At 40.4% G+C, this 26,935-nt stretch overlaps 1 protein-coding gene across 1 annotated transcript in view; it reads left to right on the top strand.

Moving 5' to 3' along the window:
- Positions 1-26,935, top strand: part of Veph1 (ventricular zone expressed PH domain containing 1) — a 181,436-nt gene that overhangs the window by 68,268 nt on the left and 86,233 nt on the right. Inside the window, exons 7-9 of the mRNA XM_028763573.1 lie at positions 7,628-7,848; positions 20,068-20,277; positions 21,118-21,515. Of these exons, the coding sequence (XP_028619406.1) occupies positions 7,628-7,848; positions 20,068-20,277; positions 21,118-21,515 (829 nt within the window). The remainder of the gene's footprint in view (positions 1-7,627; positions 7,849-20,067; positions 20,278-21,117; positions 21,516-26,935) is intronic.

Genomic DNA, 26,935 nt, shown 5'->3' with positions numbered 1-26,935 from the left:
TCTCTCTCTCTCTCTCTCTCTCTCTCTCTCTCTCTCTCTCTCTCTCTCTCTCTGCTCCCACTCTAGCTACTAAGTCCATTTTTCACTGACATTAGAATCTATTTTAAAATTCCATCACATACCAAAAATAGACTGAGGCATCCAGCCTGGTTGTCTGAACAACTACTGGATTCTTGGACCTTCTGTTTGTAGGCAGCCTTTTTTGGATTAACTAGACTATAGCCTGCAAGTCATTCTAACAAATCTCCTTTATTGATAGATTCAGATATAGATATACATGACAGATAGAGATGACAGAAAGATTCATAAGATTCTATAAATTCTGTTACTCTAGAAAAACCTAACTAATAATACAGACTTCTTATCATAAGTGGTTCTAAAGCACCAGAGATAGAAGGATGAATATTTTATGTATTTGGAGTAGGCTTTGCAATTTGGCAACCCCTACAGTTTCTGAGACCTTTCCAGTTGCTGAAGCCTCTCCTGGGAACTCAGAGTCCTGAAAGCCCATGGTGTGAGCTATTTTACAAACTTAAGGAGACAAAACACATTTGGTTATCCATATTCACCAAGTAGGAGAAGAAACTGCCTTGGTGACTATATAAAATGTTGACAGTTTGTGGGAAAACAAGGAAAGCGATACTGGTAGTCAGTTGCTCCTAGCATCTTGGGATAAATTGACAAAGGAAATGAACAAGCTCCTTGATCAAATTAACCACTGCCCATCATCTCAGAATGTGATGAAGGACAATGAACTTAGTGATAAAATTGACTGGCTCCAGATGCACATAAACAGTCTCAGGGTTCCTAAGCCTGTTCTGGAAGAGCATCTTCTCTCCAGCAGCCACAGAGCTCAAGTTGCAGAGAAACAAACCAAAACTCTCATTATAAGATTGGCTGTATTACAACAAAAATTCAAGTCCAAGCCTCAGAGGGTTGGCAGTTAACTGCCAAGGCATGAATTGGTGAAGAACTGGATCCTGGATCTTTGAAATGGGGATGCGTGGGAAGACTCTATTGAAGCTGAGAACTTTGGACCCTCAGATATTCAAGGGTTTAGCTCACCTGAGAAAGTCATCACTCTACCTGAAGCAGAAGATGTATTCACACTCCACCCCCTAAATACTGCCTTTTTCATCTTTGACTGAGGAAATGAATACTTCATTGTCTTCTAAACCGCAGGGACTTTCTCTGAAGGAAATGCCAGGCAAGATGCTACTGATATCAATCAGGGCCCACCAATACTTGCTTCTAGACCTATAACCTGACTGAAGGCTAAGCAGACTCCTAAAGGGGAGGTAGAAAATATAGTCCGCAAGGACACACACTATACACTATACTACTAAAGAGCTTAATGAGTTTGCTAATTCACTCAAGGAGAGATCTGGGGGATATGTGTGGGGACTTTAAGGGTGTAGGATAATGGTGGAAGAAACATAAAACTGGCTCAGGCTAGGTTTGTTAATATGGGTGCTCTGAGTGGAGGTTCTAAGTTTTATTATGGAAGTTCATGCAGTTAAGGAAAAGAAAGTATCAAAAGTTTCTTTGAATGGTTGAATGAAGCATGTGTCAAAAGATGGCCTATTGAAAAGGAATCGGAGATGCCTGGTATCCCTTGGCTTAGTGTTAATGAAGGGATTTTAAGGCTCAGGGAAATTGCAATGCTAAAGTAAGTAACTATATAACCTAATTCACCACCATGGAAAAGCCAAGAAGACATGCCTTTCACTAATGCTGCAGAACAAAAAGTGGTGAGAGGGGCACCAGCATATTTGAAGAGCTTTGTTGTCGCTTTTGTCCTTATTCCAGACCTTAGGGTTGGCGATATGGATGCTCACTTGGATGAGTTAAATGCAGTGGGCTTAATTGGGCCCTGGAGTAACAGAGACCAAGTGGCAGCACTGCATCACCAAAGGCAAGGTGATTGTAATTATCAAAATGAGCAGCACAGACAAAGTAATCTCCACAGTGACCTGACCTATAATGGTCAGCACAGGCAAAGTGAATTCAGTGGTGGTATGACTTTTATGGTAGACCTTTGGTCCTGACTAATGAATCTTGGTGTTTCCAGACATGAAATAGATCAGAAACCTACAGAATTTTCATTTGATCGACATAGGATCACGCACTTTTGTGTGATGTATATAAGTGGGAAAATTCTCAAACTAATGATAGAAAGGCTACAAGGGATCTTGACAAAAGGGAATCCCAACCTGTGAATCAGTTTTCAGATTTGAGCCATTTTTCAGACCCAGAACATTTTAAATGAAGGTACAGACGGTTTCTCCTGAGGAAGGACCTTGATAAAAATTTGTAAAAGATTTACTGTTAGCCTTTCTCCTGCCCTCTCCTGAGGGACATGTTGTGGGCCATTCACCAGAGAAGGCTGCTTGGACATGGGTTTAAGCCAGTAGAAAGCCTTTATTAGCTGACCAGCAACTATACCCAGTGCTCAGGATCTCAGTGTAGTACTGAGCCTGTCTCATGATGAATTTTTAAGAAATAAAAAAAGAACTCCATGTTCTGAGTTGATATAATTCAATTAACAAGAACAGTTAGCCAGAAGTGGAACTACAGAAGCTAAAAAACAGTACATTTTGAGATGTTCTTAGAGCTATATGGACTTTGATGGATTAGGTCTGTGTTTTAGTTTTGACAGTGATGCTGTCTAGCTGCTGAAATTTACATCCTGAATGGTACTTCCATCAGAGTCAGTTGTGCTAAGCTCTTAGAACCTAGTAAGGTCTGGGGCTCTTTTACAGAACCTACAGCCTTTTACAAAGGTAACTTTACATTGGGGGAAATTTCTGGGGTCTATGGATACTGGTTCTGAACTGATGCTGATTCTAGTAGATCCCACAAAACACTGTAGCCCTCTAGTTAAAGTAGGGACTTATGGAGGTCAGATAGTTAATGGAATTTGGGGGAACATACAATTCAAAATAAGGCTAATGGATCCCTGAATTCATCCCACGGTTACTTCCTCAATTCCAGAAAGTATAAATGGAATAGATATTCTTAGAAATTGGCAGAATTCTCACATTGCTTGTCTGGCCTGTGGAGTGAAGAATCTTATGGTTGGAAAGGCTAAATAGAAGCCTTTAGAGTTCTATCAACCAAGGAAAATAGTAAATCAAAAACGCTGTCGAATTCCTGGAGGAATTGTAGAAATTAGTGTCACCATCGAGGGCTTGAAAGATGCATGGGTAGTGGTTCCTAACTCATCTTCCTTTTACTCTCTTATTAAGCCACTGCAGAAGACAGATGGATTGTGGAGTATGACAGTTGACTATTGAAAACTCAAGAAAATAGTGACTCTAATTGCAGCTTCTGTAACAGATGTGGTATCCATGCCAGCAGACTAACACATCTCCATGTATACATTACATGTATACATGGTATACAATAACTGATGTAGCAAACTACTTCTTCTCAGTACCTGTCCATAAGGACAACCACAAGCAATTTGCTTTCAGTTGGCAAGGCCAGCAGTATACATTTATGGTTTTACCTCAAGGATATATTAACTCTCTAGCCCTTTATCATAACTTAGTTAGAAGGGATCTTGATTGTCTGTCTCTTCTACAAAATATCCACTGGGTCACTATATTGATGACATAATGCTAACTGGACCAAGTGAGCAGGAGCTAGCAACCTTGAAGTTGTTGATAACATATATATGCATCAAAGGATGGGAAATAAATTCAACCAAAATTCAAAGGCCTTCTACTTCAATGAAATTCTTAGGAGTCCTGTGATGTCGGACATGCAGACATATTCCTTCTAAGATGAAAGATAAGTTATTGCATCTGGCCCCTCTCACCACTAAAAGGGTGGTATAATATTTAGTGGGCCTATCTGCATTCTAGAGACAGCACATTCCTCACTTGAGTATGTTACTCCCACCCATATACCAAGTGACACAGAAAGCTGCTAGCTTTGTGTGGAGCCTGAAACAGAGAAGGCTCTTCAATAGGTCTAGGCTGCTGTGCAGGCTGCTCTACCTCTGGACCATATGATCCAGCAGGGCTGATGGTACTTGCATTGTCAGTGGCAGATGGAGATGCTGTTTAGAGCCTTTGGAAGGCTCCTAGATGAATCATAGAAAAGAGCTTTGGAATTTTGGAGTAAGGTTCTACCATCATATGCAGACAACTATTCTCCCTTTGAGAGACAACACTTTGGCTGCAATTGGGCCTTAGTAGAAACTGTACATCTGAAAATAAGCCACCAAGTTACCATGCAACTTGAGCTGCCCATCATGAACTGGGTGTTAGTCATAAAGTAGGATGTGCACATCAACAACCTATTATCAAATGGATGTGGTGATCTGATCTGAGCAGGTCCTGAGGGCACAAGCAAGTTACATAAAGAATTTACTCAAATGTTTATTTGTTGTGTTCTCTACTCCTTTTACCATGCCATTTGCTGCAAGCATGCACCAATATCCTTGTGGGATGTTCCCTATGATCAGTTGACTGAGGAAGGAAAGACTAGGACCTGGTTTGCTGATGGCTCTGCATGTTATGCAGGCATCCCCCAGAAATGGATAGCTGCAGCATTGCAAACCTTTATGGGACAACATTGAAAGATACCAGCAAAGAGAAATCTTCACAGAAGGAAGAATTCCATGCAGTAAATATGTTCATGCATTTTGTTTAGAAGGAGAATTGGCCAGATGTGCATTTGTTCACTAAGTCCTTGTAGCCTTCATAGCCATTAGCTAGCCAAAGGGTTGGCTGGATGGTCAGGGACTTGGAAAGAACATGACTGGACAATTGGTAAGAAAGACATCTGAGGAAGAAGCAAATGGGCAAAGGATGTGAAGATAGTGGTCCTCATCAAAAGGTGACTTCAGCTCAGGAGAAGTTAATAATCAAGTAGATAGAATGACCAATTCAGTGGACAGTCAACTTTTTTCTCTGCCATTCCTGTCACTGTCCAATGGGCCAATGAACAAAGTGATGAGGTTTATAAATTGGCTCAACAACATGGACTTCCACTTACCAAAACTGATCTGGCTACAGCTGCTGCCAAGTGCTAGAGATGCCAACGGTAGATACAAACACTAAGCCCCAAATATGTCACCACTTATCAGTGTGACCAGCCAGTGACCTGGTTGGCTACATTGAACCACTTCTTCTGTGGAAATAACAAATATTTTTCACTGGAGTGAATATTTATTCGTGCTATATGTTTGCCTTTTCTCTTTTTCTTTCAATGATGCATTGAGTCATTTTGTACTGCCCATATATTCATGGACATTGAGAAATTCACTACAATATTGGCAACACCCTTAAGGAAATCTGACTCTCCCCACTTAAAGCTATCAAATTGTCAATAACTCCTTAGTTGTGGAGCCTTTCCCCTTTATCCTATGCGGTGTTTCTGATATTGCAGAATAAAATGCATCTACATTTAGAAGAGATGCTTAGCTCAGAGAACCAATATTTTGCCAGATTATCAATGCTTAATGTTATAATATCATGTGTGGTTAAAAACTAATCCAAGCTACAGGATGGACTAGTAGATTTTAGTATGACAGAGTACAAAAATATTAATATTTCATGTTGTTGCTACAACTTACTGAGTGAGTTTTCATGTACTATCCATGAAGAATATGCATAATTATCAAGGATATTTTGAAAATAATCCACCTTTTTCCAATTATAGGATATTTTGAAAATAATTCCCCCTTTCCAACTATATAATCTACATGAGGCCAGACATAATGTAGCAGATTAAGATCAGATATGAGCGTCCAGTTTTTGTTCATGTGAACAATCACTGGACTATAGAGATTTGCAAAAATTCCGTTTTAGATAATGGGATTTTTTTCATAAACATATATATTTAAAATACAGATGGCTTACTATTTTTAAGTGAATTGGTGATTCTAATTTCTTAGTTTAGATGCCAAAAGGCCAGTATCAATATATACAGTCCAGGGAAACAAGAACTCTTTGTGACCTTCATGCATTTGAAGAAGATCTATAGGGCCCTATAAACAAAAGATTTGGAAATTGTTGGCCTGTTTTGTATTTACAGAGTATTTATGATGCTTATTAGTTAAATCTAATGTAATTAAAGAAAAACTGCCTGTGATCGTGAATGAGAGACAAAAAAAGAATGGACTAACTTGTGATCTTGGTTTTGGTAGGAAGGGCTGGTACCATAGTCAGTGAGGGAACAGTTCAGAGACAGACATATGTGGCTTTAAGCATGTCGGTCTGTCCTCAGTTTTGTCCCCATAAAACAATAACCACCGCATTGCTAACCTCATGGTGTCATTCAAAGGATTCCATGAGTACTAAAGGCTCATGTGGGGGAGCCTTGACACATAGACTAATTACCCTTGTGTGTCCACTATTTTTTATTTTAATAACAAACAATATGTCTGGTTGGACAGCAACCGGCCCACATTATGACATACAGGTGCTGCTGCCCCGCTTCATTGTGAGAAGACTAAAAACACAAATATGCAGTACTAAGCCCCAGAGACAAAATATTTTGGAGCTGAGAAAGAAATCAGAATTCCCTAGCCCCCTTCTTGCCCTAACACCACACTTTCTCATCCAAAATCACATCTGTTCCCCCTGTGAGGTACCTGGATGTGCTCCAAGGTTTCAGAACAAATGATGTGAGGTTGGCATGGGTTCATATGCTGGGTCCCGAGCAGTTAGGATTTTTCTTGTTCCCGCAATGTGATTAATTTTCCCTTCAGCCCAGTTTGGCTGCCAGAGGGTCATTCAGAACGAGACTGATTTCAGCAAATATCCACAAGGCTACCTTCACCACTCGGAAGACAAATGCTTCTAAGAAAAAAATTTTCTATTTTTTTATGGTGAGAAAGAAAGGTTTGGGAGTGGGGGTGGAGGAAGAATCTATGGATCAACCCAGGGCCTCACATATGCTATGAAATTGCTGTGTCAACTGAGTTACATCAGCAGCCCAGGAAATATTGTCCACAAAACCATGGGGACATGGAAATATTTGTGGAATGACTTTTTAGGATGCTAATGAGGAATTTGATTCAGAGGCTGGGGATCTTATATGAAGTTTAAAGTTACATTGTCAGCGAGACAAACAGTACACAAAATGTCACATCCCATGTGGTCTGCCTGGCTTCTAAATCATCCCACTTCTTTGAATCAAGCAGGATAAATTTTACTCTAATTGTTTACTAATGTTACTGAGCATGCTGGATTTCAATTATAAAATCATTATTGAAGTTGAATGCTACCTCCTCTCTGAGATGCGCCTCGTGCACTGTTTAATATTAATTTCCCAGTGTCTCATCTTCCTGCTTCACTCGCCATCCACTGTGCTATGTATTTTACATAGGTATTTTCTTCAGTGTCTGCCTGCTTCACCGTGACAGTAAATTTCCATCCTTATCCTTTCATGATGTGTTCCTAACTTCTAAGATGGGCCTGACATGTGATGAAGGTGCCCCTGACATGTGATGAAGGTCCCCCACTTCTACCTTCTAACTCTAAGTTGGGAATGGGCAATGTGTCTGTGATACACTGCATGTCATGATTCACACAGATGTGTCGTCTTCAGAAATACCATTATCCTACAGACTTCTGTTGTTGTTGTTGTTGTTGTTCATTGTTGTTGGCAGGAGAGAGCCCGGAGCTGCCTTCGCTACCTGGTGAGCCAGCTGGCTAGCATGGAGCACTCATTCCACCATATTCTCCTACTGGAAATTAAGAGTATCACAGATGCTTTCTCCTCCATCCTGGGCCCTCACAGCAGGGACATCTTCCGAATGAGCAACAGCTTCACCAACATTGCCAAGCTGCTTTCCCGACAACTGGAAAACGGCAAAGCTGAGAATGGCAGGTGAGCAGGGGCATCTGAGCAGCACCTTGGAGAGATGCTGGGAACCATGGAGACAAGCCCAGACAGTGATGTTTTTCTTTGCAGTAGTGAGACTTCCTAAAGGAAGCCATGCCCACATATCAACAGGAGTAAGTTCTGAATGAATTAGGTCACTTTCAAGAGTTTTTCTATATCTATAAAAACCAAATACAGCAAAAAGTCTAAAGAAAGTTCAAAATATGATAAAGAAATAATAGTGAAGTACAAATGACAGTGCCAAGTAGTGCTGATTTATTAACTCAATAAGCATTTGAGACTTGTTTACTCTGAACTAGGAATCTAAGCAGAGATAAACAGAAAGAGAAAGATTCTTGTACCCAAGCAGGTCACTGTCTAGTAGATTAGATCAATATTTTAAAAATTAGAGAATGAAAGTAGAAGCTAGAGAAAGGATACACTAATGAAGGCGTGTTCATGAAATTAGGAGAACAATGAGCTGGTGTAACCTACCTGTTTATGAGTGAAAGAGGAGTAAAATGGATACTAAGAAATATCTCCTAGAGGAAGAGGTATTTTGGGACAAATCTTAAGAGAAAATCAGATTGTACCAGGCTGTCTTTTGGTGGCATGTATGGTTTTCTTGAAATGGGGCATCATTTTGTATGAGTGAAGTATATGTTACAAGGAGGGCATTGTTTAGAGATGATGATGTGATGGTGGTAGTGGAGGTGGTGGTGGTGATGGTGGTGGTATTGATGAAGTAGAAGCAGGGATGAGACATGGTGATCTTGGCATACTTTTCTTAGAAATTGAAATCTTACCCTGTAGAAGTCACTGTAGGATTTGGTACATGATAGGGTAAACTCAGAATGCACTTTATGAAGGCCACTCTCGACTCAGTACAGAGACTCTCCCAGCAAGAAAATGACAAGAGTCAGATCAAACAAGGGAAACACAGGCCATATCCATGGGTGTTCCCCAGGAAGAAATTACTGATGATGGTGGTGAATGAGCTGCTGACCTGGAAAGAAGGCAGCTGGGACTGAAGAGTGAGAGTGAATTCTGTGCACACAGCTAGCCCTTTCCATCCCTGTGGACAGTCCTGAGCATTATAAATTACTTCTCAGAAACCTGAGCCCTTAACTAAGAGATGCTAGTAGTAGTATCCTCTCTTTGTTGTCATAGTGAACTTGGCTACATTTTAAAACATCTTTTAGGTGACAAAGAGTCTCCAGTTAAGAACCACTGCCATACACACACACACACACACACACACACAAATTATGTGCCCACAAACATGTCTGAGCTTGTGCATGCAAAAGCTTTATAGAAAGTGGGGGAAAGGTACAAGGTGTTACACTCAATATTTTAACTGTGAAATTAATCTCTGATCAATTATCCCCAGTCCTATGAGCAATATTACTCCCTTTAGTATTTTTCTTTTTGGAAGTAAAAAGAAAAAGAGAAGGAAGTAAAGGAAATGATGGGGCAGAAAGGGAGAAAAGGGGAGGGAAGGAAGAAGGAAGGAATAGTAGGAGGGAGGGAGGGAGGGAAGGAGGGAGGGAGGGGAGAAGGGAGGGAGGGAGGGAAGGAAGGAAGGAGAGAGGAAATCACGAGGATGTAGCTCAGCAGTAGAGAACTTTGCCCTGCTTGTGAGGTCCTGGCTTCACTCTCCAGCAATGAAAAAAAATAATTAATATAACATAATTAATATATATAAAAGTAAAGAAATAAAAGGGTCAGCATTCACCCCACATATGGCCATCACCTCGACTTCTCTCAATTTGAAATATTTCTCCCAGCTCAACCCTCACTGTCAATCTCCTTCTAACAGCTTGTAATTATTCAGTGGGAACCTCAGAAGTATGGTGTGGACAGCTAGCCTTTTGTGTCCAAGGCTCATCCTCTCTGGGCTGGTTGCTAAGGCATCTGTCCCAGCATCTTTTCCCTGAATAGCCTTCCTTGTGACCATGTGATTCTGCTCCTTTGAGTCTGTGTCCCCAAAGTAGAAAAGTCTACACTTTTGTGTAGCGCAAAGACAAAACCCTGATTCTCACAATTAAAGGGAAAATGAACAAGTGGAGCGATCCTGAAAGAAAATTAAAGATGATAAAACTCAAAGCAGATGTCAACTCATTTACAAAAGTGAAACAACGCTCAGCAGGCCAGATTTTAGACTTCAGGCCAAAACAACATGACTATCAAAAGAAAAACAATTAGCATCCCAGAGAGAATGAAAAAATGAAGCAGACGAGCCTTCCTCTTGCCAAAGATGCTGAATACATTGAGTGAGTTTTGCAAAGGGCAGCAGGTGAACCTATTTGCATTTTCCCTGTTCCTCTGTTTCTAAAAATGTGTTTGTATTTAAATAAAAGCCAACAAAGCCTAAATGGCAGAACCAAGCAGAACAGTTAAATTTTGAAGTCAATTCTGGAAAAATAAACAAACAGGCACAAAGGTACCTGTGGACTGACAAGGTGGAGGTAAGGAGCTGGGGAAAGAGACCTTTGCAAATGGCATGCCCTTTGTGGCCTTCTGGGAAGACCTTGACAACTGAGCTGCTTACTTGTCAGGCTCAGTCAAAACTGAGGAAGGGGAGAGTGTGTTCTTGGTGACTATGTGACTGGCTGAGCAGTCCCTCAGAAATCATTTAGTCCAGTGGCCATTACAGCAAATCACAGCTTTTCAATTTTTTTCTACTTGCAACTTCTTCATAGTCAAGAATTTTTTGTGGCCCTATGTCTCTGAGTGTGTATATATAAAATACATATACAAATCAAACCCTGATTGACAATAAATCACAAAAAAATTTAAGACAAATTTTGTTACACACAACACACACACACCCCATATGTTGGCATATAGTGTTTAATTAGCATATTTGCATATTAATGAGAAAGATGTCTTTATTTATTTTTACAGAAAGAATTAAGTTTTGCCTGAATAATACTGCTGGACATAGGACATCTTTAATGTTCTTTAGAGTTGGTCATTACTTTAAATTTATAACCATCAATGCTGAGATGTCACTTCACATGAACACATAGTGCAAAAAGCCAGAAGTACATGTAGGGCTGTTTCAGACACTGTAGAAATTCTATCCAAATACCAAGTTAGAATGTGTTGTTGTTTTTTATGAAACTTGTTTGGCTTTCAAATAGTAATTTCTAAAACCAAACATCGTAACCCAATGCTATCCAAAGACATAGGAATTTGATAGTTGTGGGTTGAGGAAAGAATGGTAGGAAAATACTGGAAGTCTGTTTACATCATTAAATGATCACGTTTACATAAGAACAGAAAACTTTCCACATAGAAGAAAAGCACACCATAGTCTTGAACCTGAGCTGAAGTGCTTGAAGCAGTGCTGGCATGTGCGCACGTGTTGTATGTTGAAAACCAAGGCTACTGTGTAGCTGTGCACGCACCCATGATAAGCATTCTCAGAAGCACCTCAGGTCATTCATTATGTTTGATTTTGAATTAATAGTTTGCGATTGCACCTTCACAAACCTTTTCCTGCTGGTGTATCTGTGCACCACATGCATGCTATTGATGCAGTGCCAACAGAGGGGATAATTAGGCGTGGATCCCTCTGGAACTGGAGTTATAAGTGGTGATAAGTCAGGATGTGTGGGGCCTCTAGAGAAGCAGCCAGTGCTCTTAACTGCCAACTCATCTCTCTAGCCCATTCTACTTAATCCTCACAAGAAAATAGTTTAAGATGCGTTAGAATTGTAGAGGCTTCACATGAAGCGAAATGGAATGAATTCTCCCTAGAAGAAAGGGGGAACTGGAGAGATGGTTCAGTGGATAAGAGTACTTCTTGCTCTTTTAGAGGTCTTGGGTTCAGTTCAGTTACCAGCACCTATGTGGCAGCAAACCTTCAGTATCTCCAGTTCCAGGAGAGCCAATCCTTTCTTCTTCTGGTCTCCATGACTCCTCCATGCACATGGTACAAATAAACTCACGCAAGCTCACACACATACTCCTCTCTCCTTGTAGGCCTGAAGTAATTTCCACATAAAATGGAGGCAGTAGTTCAAGAAGCTTCCTTTCATTTATTCCTTTAGTCTGATCTAGTGAATTTCAGATTTTAGTGTAGATAAGAGTTACTATACACAGTACTTACATAATGCAAAGAAATGTCCAAGGTGACTTCTGCATATTCCTACCAAAATTCAGACCAATTCTGCTTACTTTTTCCAAAACACCCTCTTCATTCCTCTCTTCCCATGAAGGGTTGCTATACCCCACACCTACACTTTGGTACCGCTTCTCTATGAGGTCTTATCGCCATTCTTTCCCGTGACCCCACGGTCCTCTAAGCTTCTATAACTCACATCCCTATCCAGCCCTCCTGCTCCTGAGTCACTAAATATCTCATGGCCTACTACTTGTCTCCAAGCTAAAGCACCAGTATCCAAGAGAAATATAATCTTTAAGGTGCTTATAAAAAACAAAACAAAAAAAACAATTCATGTTTTTTAAAAACAAAGTACATTTACACAAAGGAAAAAACTGGCTTTTTTGAGACCAACTGTTGGCTCAAGAAATGCACACAAGTAATTTCAGGACATAATTAAAACCATATGACATTCTGGACAGTATTGTCCCTGCTTAGGAAAAGTTGAAGGTACTTCTACACCACTAACTAAGGTAACACCCAATGATAAAACTGGGGTTTTGGTAAGAAAAGAGTGTATGTTTTCCATGTAGAAATATTCTCTATCAAAAGAAAACTCCAATGGCCTTTGTGGCTGCTGTGACCCTTCTGTATATATGAAGTAATAGCTTCAGGTTTTGCCCTGCTTACCAAAGAGGTTGAAGCTAACATGTGGTACCGTTTATGCTCCATCTGTTGTTCATTTTCCTTACTGGTCATTCTTCCTTAACCAGTACTTAGGGCTAAGGGAAGGACTTTAAAGGTATTTCAGGAATTCATTTATTAGCAAGAGACATAGGTGGGAGATATCATTATCAGCTTTGGAAGCTGTGGAACAAGACCAATGAAAATGAGATCCCAGCAAGGCTGGCTCTGAAGGATGTGGACAAAGTGGAATGGGAGTGGAATCTCAGTCTGAAGCGTGAGCAACACAGCTGCAGCTTCTCAAGGAACCCAGGAACACAGCAATATTCAAATCACAGGATACACCAAAACACAGGCTTTTGTGGAGTGCCTATGACCTGGGGTTCAATTTTGAACAAGGCAAACAACACCCAGATTCTTGCCTGGAGGAGGAAAAGGGAACTTGTGGGAGCTGTGAGGGGGACCTGACCTTCTCCAACCCATCTGAGATGGTGGCACTTCTACAGGGTCTCAGCAGGCCCTCGCTACCACGCTGTTTGATACTTTGCTTCAGAAAATGGTCCTTGTTCCTTTTCCCCACCCATCATGCTTGAATCTTAAAGTTACCATTTGTGTGGTGTTTTCTGAGTCTTGAACATCTTTTCAGTTGGGGTTAAAAGAAGGCAAACACTGATCTTCTAGATCAGTGTGAGGGTTTCTCAGTGACTACATAGCACACTTCTGTGTCTGGCTCCTGGAACATAGGATTCAGAGATACTAGGATTTGAGCATTCTTGGTTACCATGCCATCACCAGTCACACAATCTGTATCACTGTTCCCGAGACAGGTTAAAATGCAGCCTAAACCAAACAGCTTCTAAAAGACACTGTGTTCAGGGGGCAGGGGAAATTAAACGAGCTGACTTTGGAAGCCAACACTTCTGCTCAGAGTTAGCTAAGAAGCTGAAGAAGTCACTTCCCATCTCTGAGCTGCTGTCCCTGTAAATGGAACTACTGATAATCAGTCTCTCTCTCTCTCTCTCATTTGTGTAAGGAGTAATTCCTCTACAGCAGATTCACCTGCTATCACTGCTGGATATGTTCTAAGACCCTAAGCCTAAAATCCAAGGTAGAACCAAGCCATATTTTTTTTTTTTTTTTTTTTTTTTTTTGTGACTGCCTCAGTATATATATATATAAAATGAGTTTTCTAATACAAGCATACCTGTAATAAAATTTATTTTAGTAATTAACCACAGTAAGAGGCTATTAATAAAATAGAAAAAATATGATGATAAAACATTATAGGGTTTCTCTCACCCTTTGCCTTTTCACTAAAGAAAAAGCATTAGCGCGCCCAAATTGTTAACACATCTCTATCTTAGCCAAATTGCTGAAATTACTATTCGTATGCTTTATTAGCTTAAAAGAAGTGTTACTTAAATACAATCATTTTTCTACTCCAAGAATCAATATGATAACTAACAGGGGGTATTATAGAATCTACTATATATAGTCATGGATATTCTGAGCAAAAGGATGACACTTGTCCTGGGTGAAAGAGAACGAGATGGTAGAAAAGTTCATTCTACTACTCAAAATGATGCCCAGTTTAATATGTTTCTTCAACTTTCTATTTGATGTAACTGGTAACTGAGCTATCCTAAAACAAAACAAAAAAGTTAAAGGGCACAAATACAGGGACTCAGAGCATCAATCCCTATGGATAAAAGCCCATGGTAAGTGTTTACTATTAGCATTGGCATTCTGTGCCTGGAGAGCATTAGGGTAGGTGACTTTGGAAGGCTCAGCGCTGCTGGGGATATGGCCCACAGATAAGCACTCACTTGCAAACTCTGTCTTATCAGACCACAGCACAGTTAGTACAGAACTTGTAGCATTTGCAGCAACATGGCATTACCTCATCAGCCAAGCACATGGCCAATAGACACTGCACGCTTAGTTTATCCATTACTATGAAAATAAAAACAACAGACACTTGTTAGCCACAAGTAGTTTGAAAAGTGCTGTGATGTTTTCTCAATAAAGCTACTGATATCAATCTGAGGGCAATGCTTGGAAACCAACATCTTACTCCCCAGACTTTCTCTGGGACCCCAAGCTAAAAGACTTACTGGGTAAAAGGTAATACACACATACACACACCCACATACACAAACACACACTCTTTTTAGCCATGGGGGACAGATTACACTGTAACAAAACCAGTTCTTAACTGCACTTACATTTATCATAAGATGAAAGTAAACCTTTTTTTTTTCTTTTAGGCTAGCAACATAAATCTATTAGCTAAACTTTTCCATAGGTTAAGTGCTCAGCCCTTAAATGAGCTAGAAATTGAGCCCTAAGAGTATGTGATATTCTCACCCCAGCCCACCCAATGACATATTTTCAACTAATGATATTCCTCCAATGCAGGGCAAGTATTTGCTGTGATTTAGATCTCTGAAGGCTCGTGTGTTTAGCACCCAGTGGTGCTGTTTGGGAAGTCTATGGCACCTTTAGGAGGTGGAGCATCCCTGAAGGAAGTGTTTTCCTGGGGTAGGCCCTAAGACTCTCTACCCAATCCCCCCAGTTGCTGGTTACTTACTGTCTGTTTCCTGAGTATGCAATGTGACCTGCTGTTCTCAGCTCCTGTCACTGTCCTTCAAAGCCACGATGGGGAATCTCCCCCATGATCTTCAAGCCAAAATAAACTCTTCCTCCCTTTAGTTGTCTCTTGTCAGTATTTGGTGACAGCAACAAGAAGTAAAACACTGTGCTTCTACCGCATGGGTTATGACTGAGGCACACCAAGAAGGAAGTATTAAACATTTTTCTTGTTCCTGCAGTGTCACATGCTAGACATTGATGAGATCTTCACAGCTCACAGTTCATTGCCAGCCCCTTATCAGTCCCCAAGCTAACAGTCTAGAAAAAAGACGGTACCTAACTTCCATAGCTCCATTCTGACTCCAGAGTGCTGTAGTGACATGGCTGAGCACATCCAGACAGCCATGTGACAGACTGGGGCCACCTTCTGTGCTGGGGCCACAGTTCCCCATGTGCTCAACTCAGGAATATTGATCAAATATTTAGAGTGTATCTGCACCAGTGTCTGTTGGCATTGAAAGCTGAAAAAGTACCTTCACCCTGGAATTTATGGAGACCCTAAACAGATCAAACAGTAAATCTTATCAACTCCGGAAAAAACGTGCAGATTGCCTTAATGCACACACCCTGCTTCTGCACAGGTCCTCTTCCGAGTCTGTTCTTCCTGTGATGGATCCATGCTGTTCCGATCTGAATGCCTGGAAGATAACCTGGGGTTGGTTGGTGAACATACGCATTAGGATTGGTCAATGATCTTGCTGATTTTGTGGGTCTGGGGAGGAGTTTATGATTCCCATGAGCTCCAAGGACTTGGGGTTCCCAGTCTGCAGATTGCACTTGAAGAGCATGTGTAAGGGTCTTGCACTTTTTCTACATTCCTTATTTTCCTATTTCTCCCTGATTGAGCCAAAATCTGAGTGTAAAAATGACTGAGCATCTGTATTAAGGAGACCTTGTCCTTGTATTGGAGCTTAATATTTTTCTTCTGATTGCAAGGAATTCGCTCTTATTGTCTGTCTACAATTGCTCAAAATCAATAGTTTCTCTACCCCTATACCCCCACCCCCATACTTCCCCATTCCTCAATCCCCAACCTCCCCACACACACACACATATGTAAAGATCTAATGTAAATCAGATCAACTGTAGCAGCTTTTCCTTTCAGTGAAACTGAACTGTAGACATGACCACATTATCATCCCCACATAACTAAGCCTTTGCATGGCTCCACTTCGACACACAGAATAGCTCAAAAGCAGAACAGGCTTCCCAGGACCTAGCAGCACCTCTTCCCTTTTATTCTCTGGCAGCATTAGGCACTGAAGTCCCTAAACAGGCAACAGGACTATGGGGCCAGGTGTATATAATGACTTTCCCATCTCTGTAATCCTTTAGATGGCTGGTGATAACCCAAGAAATTGCCAAAGAATAAAAAAATTAACATCCTCAGAATTTAGGACTCTGGTGTGGATTTAGCCCACCAGGTTCTCCTTCCTCACTAACAAGCTTGACTGCAGGAGAGTATGTCCTGGAGATGGGATCGAAAGCCAAGATCATCAAATGTGAACTAATATTATTTCTCTTTGATTTAAGGTGCCAGGAACAGGGCTTTCCCATCTCTCTGTTCCTACCAGCTTAGAGTCTCATCACCTAGCTCAGAGGGAGCATAGCAAGCTGCCTGAGGGCCTATTTGTTTCTTAGGAGAGTCGGAGTGCACACAAGAGGGAGACAATTAGGCCTCCCATGGGTATCCCTAGACACACGTCTAAAGACTTTATACTTTGGCAGAAGAGACCAGAAACTGTTCAGACAGAATCATCTGAGCCCCTTGTAATGTGGCTTGTTGAGTTAAGGCCAAGTTAATATTTAAAGGACTACAGAATCCTGGCAAAGCATACTGTAAATCACCTCTGGAGTTAAAAGTGACAAATGGAAAAGAAATAGCAACCCCCTCGGAGAGACCAGCCCATTTGCCCCATCCTAGAAAACACCCACAGGAGGAGTGAGTGGCCTGCCTGGCCTCTCAACAGTCATGTTTGTAAGTTTCTTGCTCTTGAAGGAAGGTAGGGGGTCTGCTTATCTGGAATGGGCATTGTTTCTAAGACAATTTTGTCTCCTTTTTATATTTTATTTTAAAAGAAAGAACAAGTTAAGGAACAGGGTATGATAGTTTCAGCCCAATCCTAGCTACTGTTTCCAGGCCTTCTACCCTACTAGCATCCAAACCTACTCCATGGTGAAGTTGGGCATGTCCAAGTAAGGTGACTAAAAGTTTTCTTTAACCTATCTTAAGGCTTTGGCAGAGTCACAGCCATTCATTGTCCTCCTGTTCCATAATTCATGTGCACTTCAAGTCTGAAAATTACCAAACAAAGGAAATTGTGTGTCGTGAGAAGTCTGTGTGGCCACAGCTCTGCTCACTAAGGCTCTGCCCACTGACAACACACATCAGGGTCATGCATGGAGATCATTTCTTCTGTCAGGGATTTCATTGTTGATTCCTGACTTTCGATTACTGCCTTCTAAGGTCCTTGATGTGCTCCCTTAAGCTGAGTGACAAGATGTAAAGATGGCAGAGGTGGGGGACTTTGGCTCACTCTCTAACACCCTTCACACTTGACCTTTAATGGACAACGTTCTGCTTCCCTCTGCCTCGGATGAATCAGGAGGGACTGCCAGCATCTCATGGCTATCCCGTAGACCCGAGGCGATGCAGTCTCCCTGACTTTAGACCCCAGGCATTCCCAGCTCTCTTAGTCCACAAGCCTTCCCCAGTTGCTACATCTGCCCTCTATATGAATACATGAGGAAGCAAAGCAGTGTAGCCAGATGGCCAGGTAGCCAGCTATAATTTTTTAAAAGTACAGGGAATCTAGCTGAATTTCATATAAAAAGATTTTTAGGGTTTTGGGGAGAATCAATTTAGTATAATGAAATACACTTTAGTAATGATGTACTAAAATATACATGAGTACTAATAAATAATAAATATATGTATATATAAATAAACATGGCATAAAACATTAAAAATATAAAATGCTTTCATTTTATAATATACATGAATGTTTCATGTGCTCAATATTTTAATAATAAGTACACCTTTAAAATATTTGGTGTTTATCCGAAATTCTTATTTGACCTGATGTTTTGTATTTTACTGGCAACCCTGACCTAGAGGTGTGTATCATGCTTCTCTTGGAGTCAGTGGGCATCTGAGGAAAACTTGTAACTAAAAGTCTTGAGCCTTTTAGAATCTCTTGAGCCTAAAGTCTTCTTTGGTGAATTATTGAACCTTGGAGAAGAGGTGTATATGTGGAAACCTTCTGACTCTGTTCTCAAGTTATTCACAATGTTATTGCCCGGGGATCCCATACTTGAAACTGACTATCAAAGAATGAAAATCTGTGCAAACTGATGCCAAATCCAGATAGTGTTGCAATTGTAGAGGATTTCAGGACACCCAGTTAGTGGCGGTGAATTAGTGTATATGAAAAAATGATACATATTTTATGTCAGAAGTGTGGACATTAAAATCATCTGATTTTACCTTGGTGAGTATATGAATTGATATTAACAGGTTTTAATCAATAATGATAGTTAATTAACAATTAAAGTAACTCAAGCTGGAAAGATGGCTCAGTAGGTAAAAGAACTGACTGTTCTTGCAGAGGACCCAGGTTCAGTCCCAGCACCTACACAGTGCCTCACGGTGGCCTATAACTTTCATTCCAGAGAATCCAATGCCCTCTTCTGACTGCTGTGTGCACCTGCTGTGGTACAAATACATACATTTAGGTACAAACATATGTACATAAAATAAGTAAATAATTTTCAAAAATTAAAGTACCATAGGTCAGTTTAATATTAGAATACAGACAAGAGATAGAAATATATTGTGCCCTCCTGTCATCCTTGTCTGGCTCAGTGGGTCTCAATGAGCTGGGTTTTTGTCTATGGTTTATCTGCAGTTCTTATCTGCCTAGGGAACACTTGGCTCTCAGGGGGCCTCAAATAATACCACAGTCTTTACTTCTGCCTTAAAAGAGAAAGTTTAATGACCCACAAAGTGCTTCATAAAGTCTTATAAAATATATGTAGAGAAATGGTTCAGTGGTTAATGACCCTTGCTGCTTTTCCTGAAGACCTCAGTTTGGTTCTCAGCATTCATGTTGGATAGCTCAGAACCACCTGTATCTTCAACTGTGAGGAGTCTTATTCCATCTTCTGGCCTCCACAGGCACCCACACACACATGACATACACATATATACATGCACATATACACATAAATAAAAGTACAAATAAATCTTAAATAGCACTACTAATATCATTTATTTTTTAAAAAACTCATTTATTCCATATTTTAAAGTTGAAAAGACATACTTCACTCTGAAAAGGAAAGACTTACAGTGACCTTCCTAAAATTAACAAAGCCATGTGTTTGCAGAAACCATCAGCAACTTCTATCAGTAGATATATCAGCACATGTAAAGTTTCTACAAGATGTATGACATTATTTTTCCTTACTTTTGATAAGTTTTTTTAAGGAATGTAATAAATGTGGAGACAAATGGCTTTTATTCTCCAGAACCCCAGAAAACACATCTAGTGCAGAGTCGGCGTGATCATGACTGTTTCTCACCTTCTGGCACACCGAGCTATATAGAAGCAGTATCAAAGGCCTGTGTCCACAATAGTCAATAAAGATTTGCTATACAACAAATGAGAAAAGTATCCAGCAGAGCTTCATTTCCAGATGGAGGGTGGTGGGATAAATTCTCCCTGTTCCAAAGGGCATAGATGACAAGAAGCTCATGACCTCATCTCTGTTCTTTTTAGGCGAAAAACCAGCACTGAAGTTAGCTTTCCTGAGAAACTGGGAGAGCCCAAGACCACGGAGCCTGAAAGTGAAGACCGTGAAAAACTCCAAGTTAAAATCCAAGCCTTTGAACACAAAATAAATGCTGAGAGCAATACCCCTGGCTCTGTCCGGAGGTACAGCCTAGACCACGTCTCTAAGGAAGAACAAAAAAACATTAGATTTAGCAGGTATAATTTTTGTTCAGTCATCATTTTGAAGTATGAAGTTATTATATTTGCTATTGCTTCTGTGGTCACAGTGCTTTAGGGTGTTTTATGGTTTGTTTGTTTTTTCTTCCATAGCTACTCAAAGTTCTATCCTTTGATGAATTAAATATTACACACAATGCTCTCATTATTCAAATAGCATTACTATTTATTTAGGGCAGTGGTTTACAACCTTCCTAGTACTGAGACCCTTTATTACAGTTCCCCATGATGTGGTGACCCTCAAACAATAATGTTACTTGGTTATTGATACTAGTAATCATAATGTAAATATATGATTTGCAAGATATCTGGTATTCGACCCCCAAAGGTATCACAAGCCACAAAGTGAGAACAACTGACTTAGGGAATAGAAGTAGAAGGCAAAAATCTGGTTTTGTTTTTAAAATAATGCTAATTTTCAGAATGGTTCTCAGTTACAGTTCTCACACTTGGATGAATAATCACATAAAAGTAAGAAAATATTAAAAAAAACCTTCTGTCTACTGTTTTACAGTCGACTTTGTTATGAAATTGACTTAAATCTTCATTTGAAGGCACCCGGACATTCTCGTCTTTCTTTCTTTTTGGTGTGGCTGAGGATAAAACCCAGGGCCTTCTGCATATCAAGCATGCTCTATGCCGCTGAACTACAATGCCAGTCCTCTAGTTTCAAAGTGTTATGTATCAGGCAGTCTTTGATTTTTTTCCCGTCTATTAACAGTGTCTCAGCCTGGAGGAAGCACACTTGTGTCCTAGTGTGACTGCTCATCCTTGCCAGGAAGCAAGAGCTTCTGTAACTCTCCTAACCTTTCACTATAGGTCCAGAAGCTTGGCTTTGAATACTGTGCTTACAAACGGTGTGAGTGTGGAAGATGGCGAAGATGAAGAAAAGGCAGGAGTACATACCAGCATCTCTCTTTCAGAAATAGACCCACTCAGCCACGGAACTGGCAAGTTGTCCCTTAAGACAGATAACCATGGATCACAGCTTAGAAATTCCTCAGCTTCACACCCAAGTATTATACATATTGAACCAGAGAATGCTCCTGAAACTTTTAAAGAAAACATCCAAAAAGAAATCCCAGAGGCAGCCACAAGTCCTGTTGAATACCAAGATAAGCTCTACTTGCATTTAAAGGAAAACCTCAGCAAAGTGAAGGCGTATGCCTTGGAAATCGCAAAAAAGGTCCCAATTCCAGACCAGTGCACTATTGAAGGTAAGTGCTTTGAACTTCCCACACTCACTATCAATGTCAACAACAAACTCTAAAAACATCTAAATGCTCATATCCTTTTATGAACATTTTACAGAATAGATCTTTTGAAAACTTCATCTGTTATCTTGGTTGCTCCTTGTTAAGTTGAGCCCTATCTTGATTTTTGTCTTTTTGTTCCAGTTAGATGTTCCTAACTCTCCTGATTTTGCTGTTCAATTCCCACCCCCAATCTATAAAAAGGGAAAACAGTGACCTGGAAGCAGGCTCTAGGGTAAGGGCATTCAGAGAATCCTTCTATCCACGTAATCAAACGGAAGCTATGCATCGTTCTGATTGTGAGAGATTGTCGTCTTATTCCATTGCTGTGTGTCCTGCTCTGGCTCCTATGGGACTCCAGATCTGAGTATGAACACAGTCTCTGATTTCCCAGAGACTATAGGAGGAATATAGTAAGCCATGCCAGGAGGTGGCGCAGATAAAAAGCCAGCAAGAGTGGGAGACACTGGGACAACAAAGGACAAAGTAAAGACAGTTTAAAGAGGCTAGACCTACCGCAAGAGCATAGTTGAAAGTGATGCAAAAGACACAGTCAAACTGAAACCATGGCAGGATTGATGAGTCACAGCATCTTACCCCACTGTATAGGATCCTTGGTCCAAAGAAATGATCATTGAGTATATTGAAACTTTCTCTAATTATAATTTTGACATTTGGTCATCACAGAGTTTTTGCATTAATTAAATCTCTTAAACATTATTTATATCGATCAGTGAATCCCCTGGCACTCACTCTCTTACCTTTCCTGTCTTTCCCTTGGCTCTGGGAATATTTGAGGCAAAAGTATAACACCATTAGAGCACCAGGCCTGATCGTAGACTGAACTGGCATGGGTGACCTGAAGGCACCTCGCCGTGTGGCTCTTAGAACTTTTCTCAGCAATCCTCAGACAACAGACACCTTCTCTTGAGGATCAAATTGAGGTCTTAACATACCTTCTTCCCACAGGAAAAAAGTCAGGCAGTTCAGCCCCCAGAAAGGAGCAGCAGGGAGGTAGGGATCCCTGGAGGGTGCACTTCCTCCTATTCCACTTTCCATCCTTTTTCTCCCTTCTGACAGGAAGATAGAATATGTTCTACTACTATATATAATAAAAATGGCCATCTTGCCAAAAGCAATCTACAGGTTCAATGCAATCCCCATTAAAATCCCAACTCAATTCTTCACAGAGTTAGAAAAGGAAATTCTCAAATTCATATGGAATAACAAAAAACCCAGGATAGCGAAAAGTATTCTCAACAATAAAAGAACTTCTGGAAGAATCACAATCCTGACCTCAAGCTGTACTATAGAGCAATAGTGATAAAAACTACATGGTATTGGTACAGAGACAGGCAGGAAGATCAATGGAATAGAATTGAAGACCCAGAAATGAACCCACACACCTATGGCCACTTGATCTTTGACAAAGGAGCTAAAACTGTCCAGTGGAAAAAGGACAGCATTTTCAACAAATGGTGCTGGTTCAACTGGAGGACAACATGTAGAAGAATGAAAATTGATCCGTTCCTATCTCCTTGTACAAAGCTCAAGTCTAAGTGGATAAAGGACCTCCACATAAAACCAGATATACTGAAACTAATAGAAGAGAAGGTGGGGAAGACCCTCGAATCCTTGGGCACAGGGGAAAAGTTCCTGAACAGAACACCAATAGCATATGCTCTAAGATCAAGAATTGACAAATGGGACTTCATAAAATTGCAAAGTTTCTGTAAGGCAAAGGACACTGTCAGTAGAACAAAATGACAACCAACAAATTGGGAAAAGATCTTTGCCAATCCTTCATCTGATAGAGGGCTAATATCCAATATATTCAAAGAACTCAAGAAATTAGACTCCAGACAACCAAATTACCCTATTAAGAAATGGGGTATAGAACTTAACAAAGAATTTTCAACGGAGGAAACTCGAATGGCCAAGAAGCACCTAAAGAAATGTTCAGTATCCTTAGTCATCAGGGAAATGCAAATCAAAACAACCCTGAGATTCCATCTCACACCAGTCAGAATGGCTAAGATTAAAAACTCAGGTGATAGTAGATGCTGGCGAGGGTGTGGAGAAAGAGGAACACTCCTCCATTGTTGGTGGGACTGCAAGATGGTGCAACCACTTTGGAAATCAGTGTGGCAGTTCCTCAGAAAATTGGACATGGCATTACCTGAGGATCCAGCTATACCACTCCTAGGCATATACCCAGAAGATGCTCGAACATATAATAAGGACATATGCTCAACTATGTTCATAGCAGCCTTATTTATAATAGCCAGGAGCTGGAAAGAACCCAGTCCTTCAACTGAGGAATGGATTCAAAAAATGTGGTATATTTACACAATGGAGTATTACTCAGCTATTAAAAACAATGAATTCGAGAGTTTCCTATGTAAATAGATGGAACTAGAAATTATCATCCTGAGTGAGGTAAGCAAATCACAAAAGAACACACATGGTATTCACTCACTGATTATTGGATATTAGCCCAGAACCTTGAAATGCCCAAGATGCAACTCACAGGCCACATGAAGCTCATAAAGAAGGAAGACCAAGTGGGGGTGATTCGGTCCTTCTTAGAAGGAGCAACAAAATACTCAAGGGAGCAAAGATGGAGACAAAGCGAGGGACAGAAACTGAAGGAGGGGCCGTCTGAAGACCATTCCACCTGAGTATCCATCCCATGTGCAGTCACCAAAGGTAGATACTGATGTGGAAGACAGGAAGTGCATGCTGATAAGAGCCTGATATGGATATCTCCTCAGAGGCCTTCAAGAGTCAGACATATTCAGAGGCAGATGCTCACAACTAGCCATTGAACTGATCATAGGATTCCCAATGGAGGAGTTAGAGTGAAGACCATTGGAGCTGAAAGGGTTTGTGGCCCCATGAGGAGAGCAACAATACCAACCAACCACAGCTCCCAGGGTCTAAACCACCAGCCTGGGAGCACTTAGGGAGGGATCCATGGCTTCAGCTGTATAAGTAAGAGCGGAGGGCCCTGCTGGGCATAGGTGGAAGAAGAGATCCTTGACCTCATGAAGGCTGGACACCCCAGGAGGTGGGAATTTGAGGATGGGGAGGTGGGAGCGGGGGGGGGGGGGTAGGTAGGGGTTACATCCGCAGAGAAGAAGGAGGAGGGGTGAGGGGATAGGGGGTTCCTGGGTGGGTGGGGGATGGGGTAAGGGGACAACATATGAAATGTAAATAAAACATCCAATAAAAAAAGAAAAGAAAAGAAAAAGAATGTGTTCTACTAAACCAAAGAAGAGGAGGTCCACGTATAACAAATACAGTTAGCTGCCATGTCTGTGCAGAGTCTGACACTTTCAATGTCTGTAGGAGTCTGGTTGGCCTTCCTAAATTTATTTTCTAATGGTAAAAATGAAAGTGGTATTGTGTGCATTCAAATATGTTCTATATAGTAAAGTATACCAGACTGTAGGAATACCTAAATTAGTGAAGTTCAGTCTGGGTGGCCTCTTTTTAACTGCTATTTTGCTAATAATCTAGGTACATGGGTTTGAAAGGCTAATGTAAGGGATAAGTGAATTTCAGAGTGCTGTAAAGGGAATCTGTATTGAAGAGAGTTAAACATATTTCACTTACTAGAACAATCTTTGTGTGTATGTGTGTGTATGTGTGTGTATGTGTGTGTATGTGTGTGTGTAACTTCATCTAAAATATAAAAGGCTTACTATATAATGAGTCTCAATCATGTTACAATATGGAAGAAAACCTATAGAACTACTTTAAATACCCACTTACAAAGACTTAGTGGAAGAGTTAAAATTGGCTTTAGACTAAACTAACTGACTTGGGGTTTCTTTTCCAAATGGTGAATGAATCCAGTATCAAAGGAAAAGGGGGGAAAAGCATATTTACTTTTGATGATGATATTTCTGACCAGGGATAACCTGGAGTGTGTATTTTTTTAAGTTGACATTTTGGAATTCATTCATATTGTAACAATTTCCTGGGAAATTCCTGTACAGGAACATGTGTAAGAGATAAAATATTTATATGACAGCCTGGAAATACATCTACCAACAAAATATTTTGGCTAGAACACTGCTGATATTTCAATGACCACGTGAGCTATTCAGTAGACACCCGTCCTCTGACTGACATATGTTCACTGTTTCCTAAGCTCATCAGCACAACTGTATTACAGCTCTTTTCTTAAAAACTTACTGAAGATTCTGGCTGAGAAACTATGTTGCTGTCAAGTGTGTTGTTAGCCTAAAAGAAACAGTTGCCCTTTCCAAATAAATTATGCAAAATAATCAAGAAACAAAGAAGATCTGCAACATTTAATTAAAGAGACAAACAGTAGGAAACATCACCAAACAGTAAAGACTCTGGAGTGCTACACAAAGTCCACACTGTAAAAAACAGCCAAAGCAACCCCTTAAGGAAACTCTCCGGACATTTTAGGTTGGTTCACATGAGAAAAACAGAAAATGCAAAATGTTCAACTGTTTTGATCTACAAAAAAGCATCAATGTCATGTGCTTCAACCAGATACCTCAATGATAAATGCTGATAAAAGAATAGAAGTCTCACTGGTCACAAAACTGCCGAAATCAGTATGACTCAAGGTCACAAGTGGCATTTTTAACCCTGACCTCAGTCACACTGGGGATCAGCAATAATGGGAAAGTGAATCTAAACAAATCTAACATCATCTCTGGAAAAGACACTTGTCACAGCTCAGGTCTTACTAAGGTTGACTCATTTTTTAGTCGTGGCATTCTTGTTATTGGATTGGCCAAGTTACCAGTCACTGGAAATTATGTACCTGTAAGTAAATTTGGCCTAAGGTCACTATTTGATTATATTTACTACAACACCAGAAAATTGGATTCATCTGCCAAAGAATGTTTTAAAAGTTTGAATCATTATTATTCATTAATGTGAGCAAAATAATCACAGGCCAAAAGCATATGCACAGATAATATTAAATAAATCTTTAAAAATCCAGTCCATCTCTGGAATTCCGAAAGAAAAAAAAACTTGTGAGCTTGTAAGAACCCATCAGCGTTCCTTTGCTTTACTTGAAGTGTTTCTTAACTGAGTAAAAATACATCCCATCTGTATAACACATAACAAGCCTGACTTGCAAAAAGCTTATTTTTAACCTTAAAGTAAGATAAAAATCTGCTGTAAAAATCAAGAAACATGGCCGGGCAGTGGTGGTGCTGCCTTTAATCTCAGCACTTGGGAGGCAGAGGCAGGCGAATTTCTGAGTTCAAGGCCAGCCTGATCTACAGAGTGAGTTCCAGAACAGCCAAGGCTATACAGAGAAACCCTGTCTCAAAAAAAGAAGAAAGAAAGAAAGAAAGAAAGAAAGAAAGAAAGAAAGAAAGAAAGAA

Source organism: Grammomys surdaster, unplaced genomic scaffold (assembly GCF_004785775.1).
Source record: "Grammomys surdaster isolate TR1022 unplaced genomic scaffold, NIH_TR_1.0 139, whole genome shotgun sequence".
NCBI lineage: Eukaryota > Metazoa > Chordata > Mammalia > Rodentia > Muridae > Grammomys > Grammomys surdaster.
The sequence above is the reverse complement of the archived record's forward strand: the minus strand, read 5'-3'. Positions and strand labels throughout refer to the sequence as shown.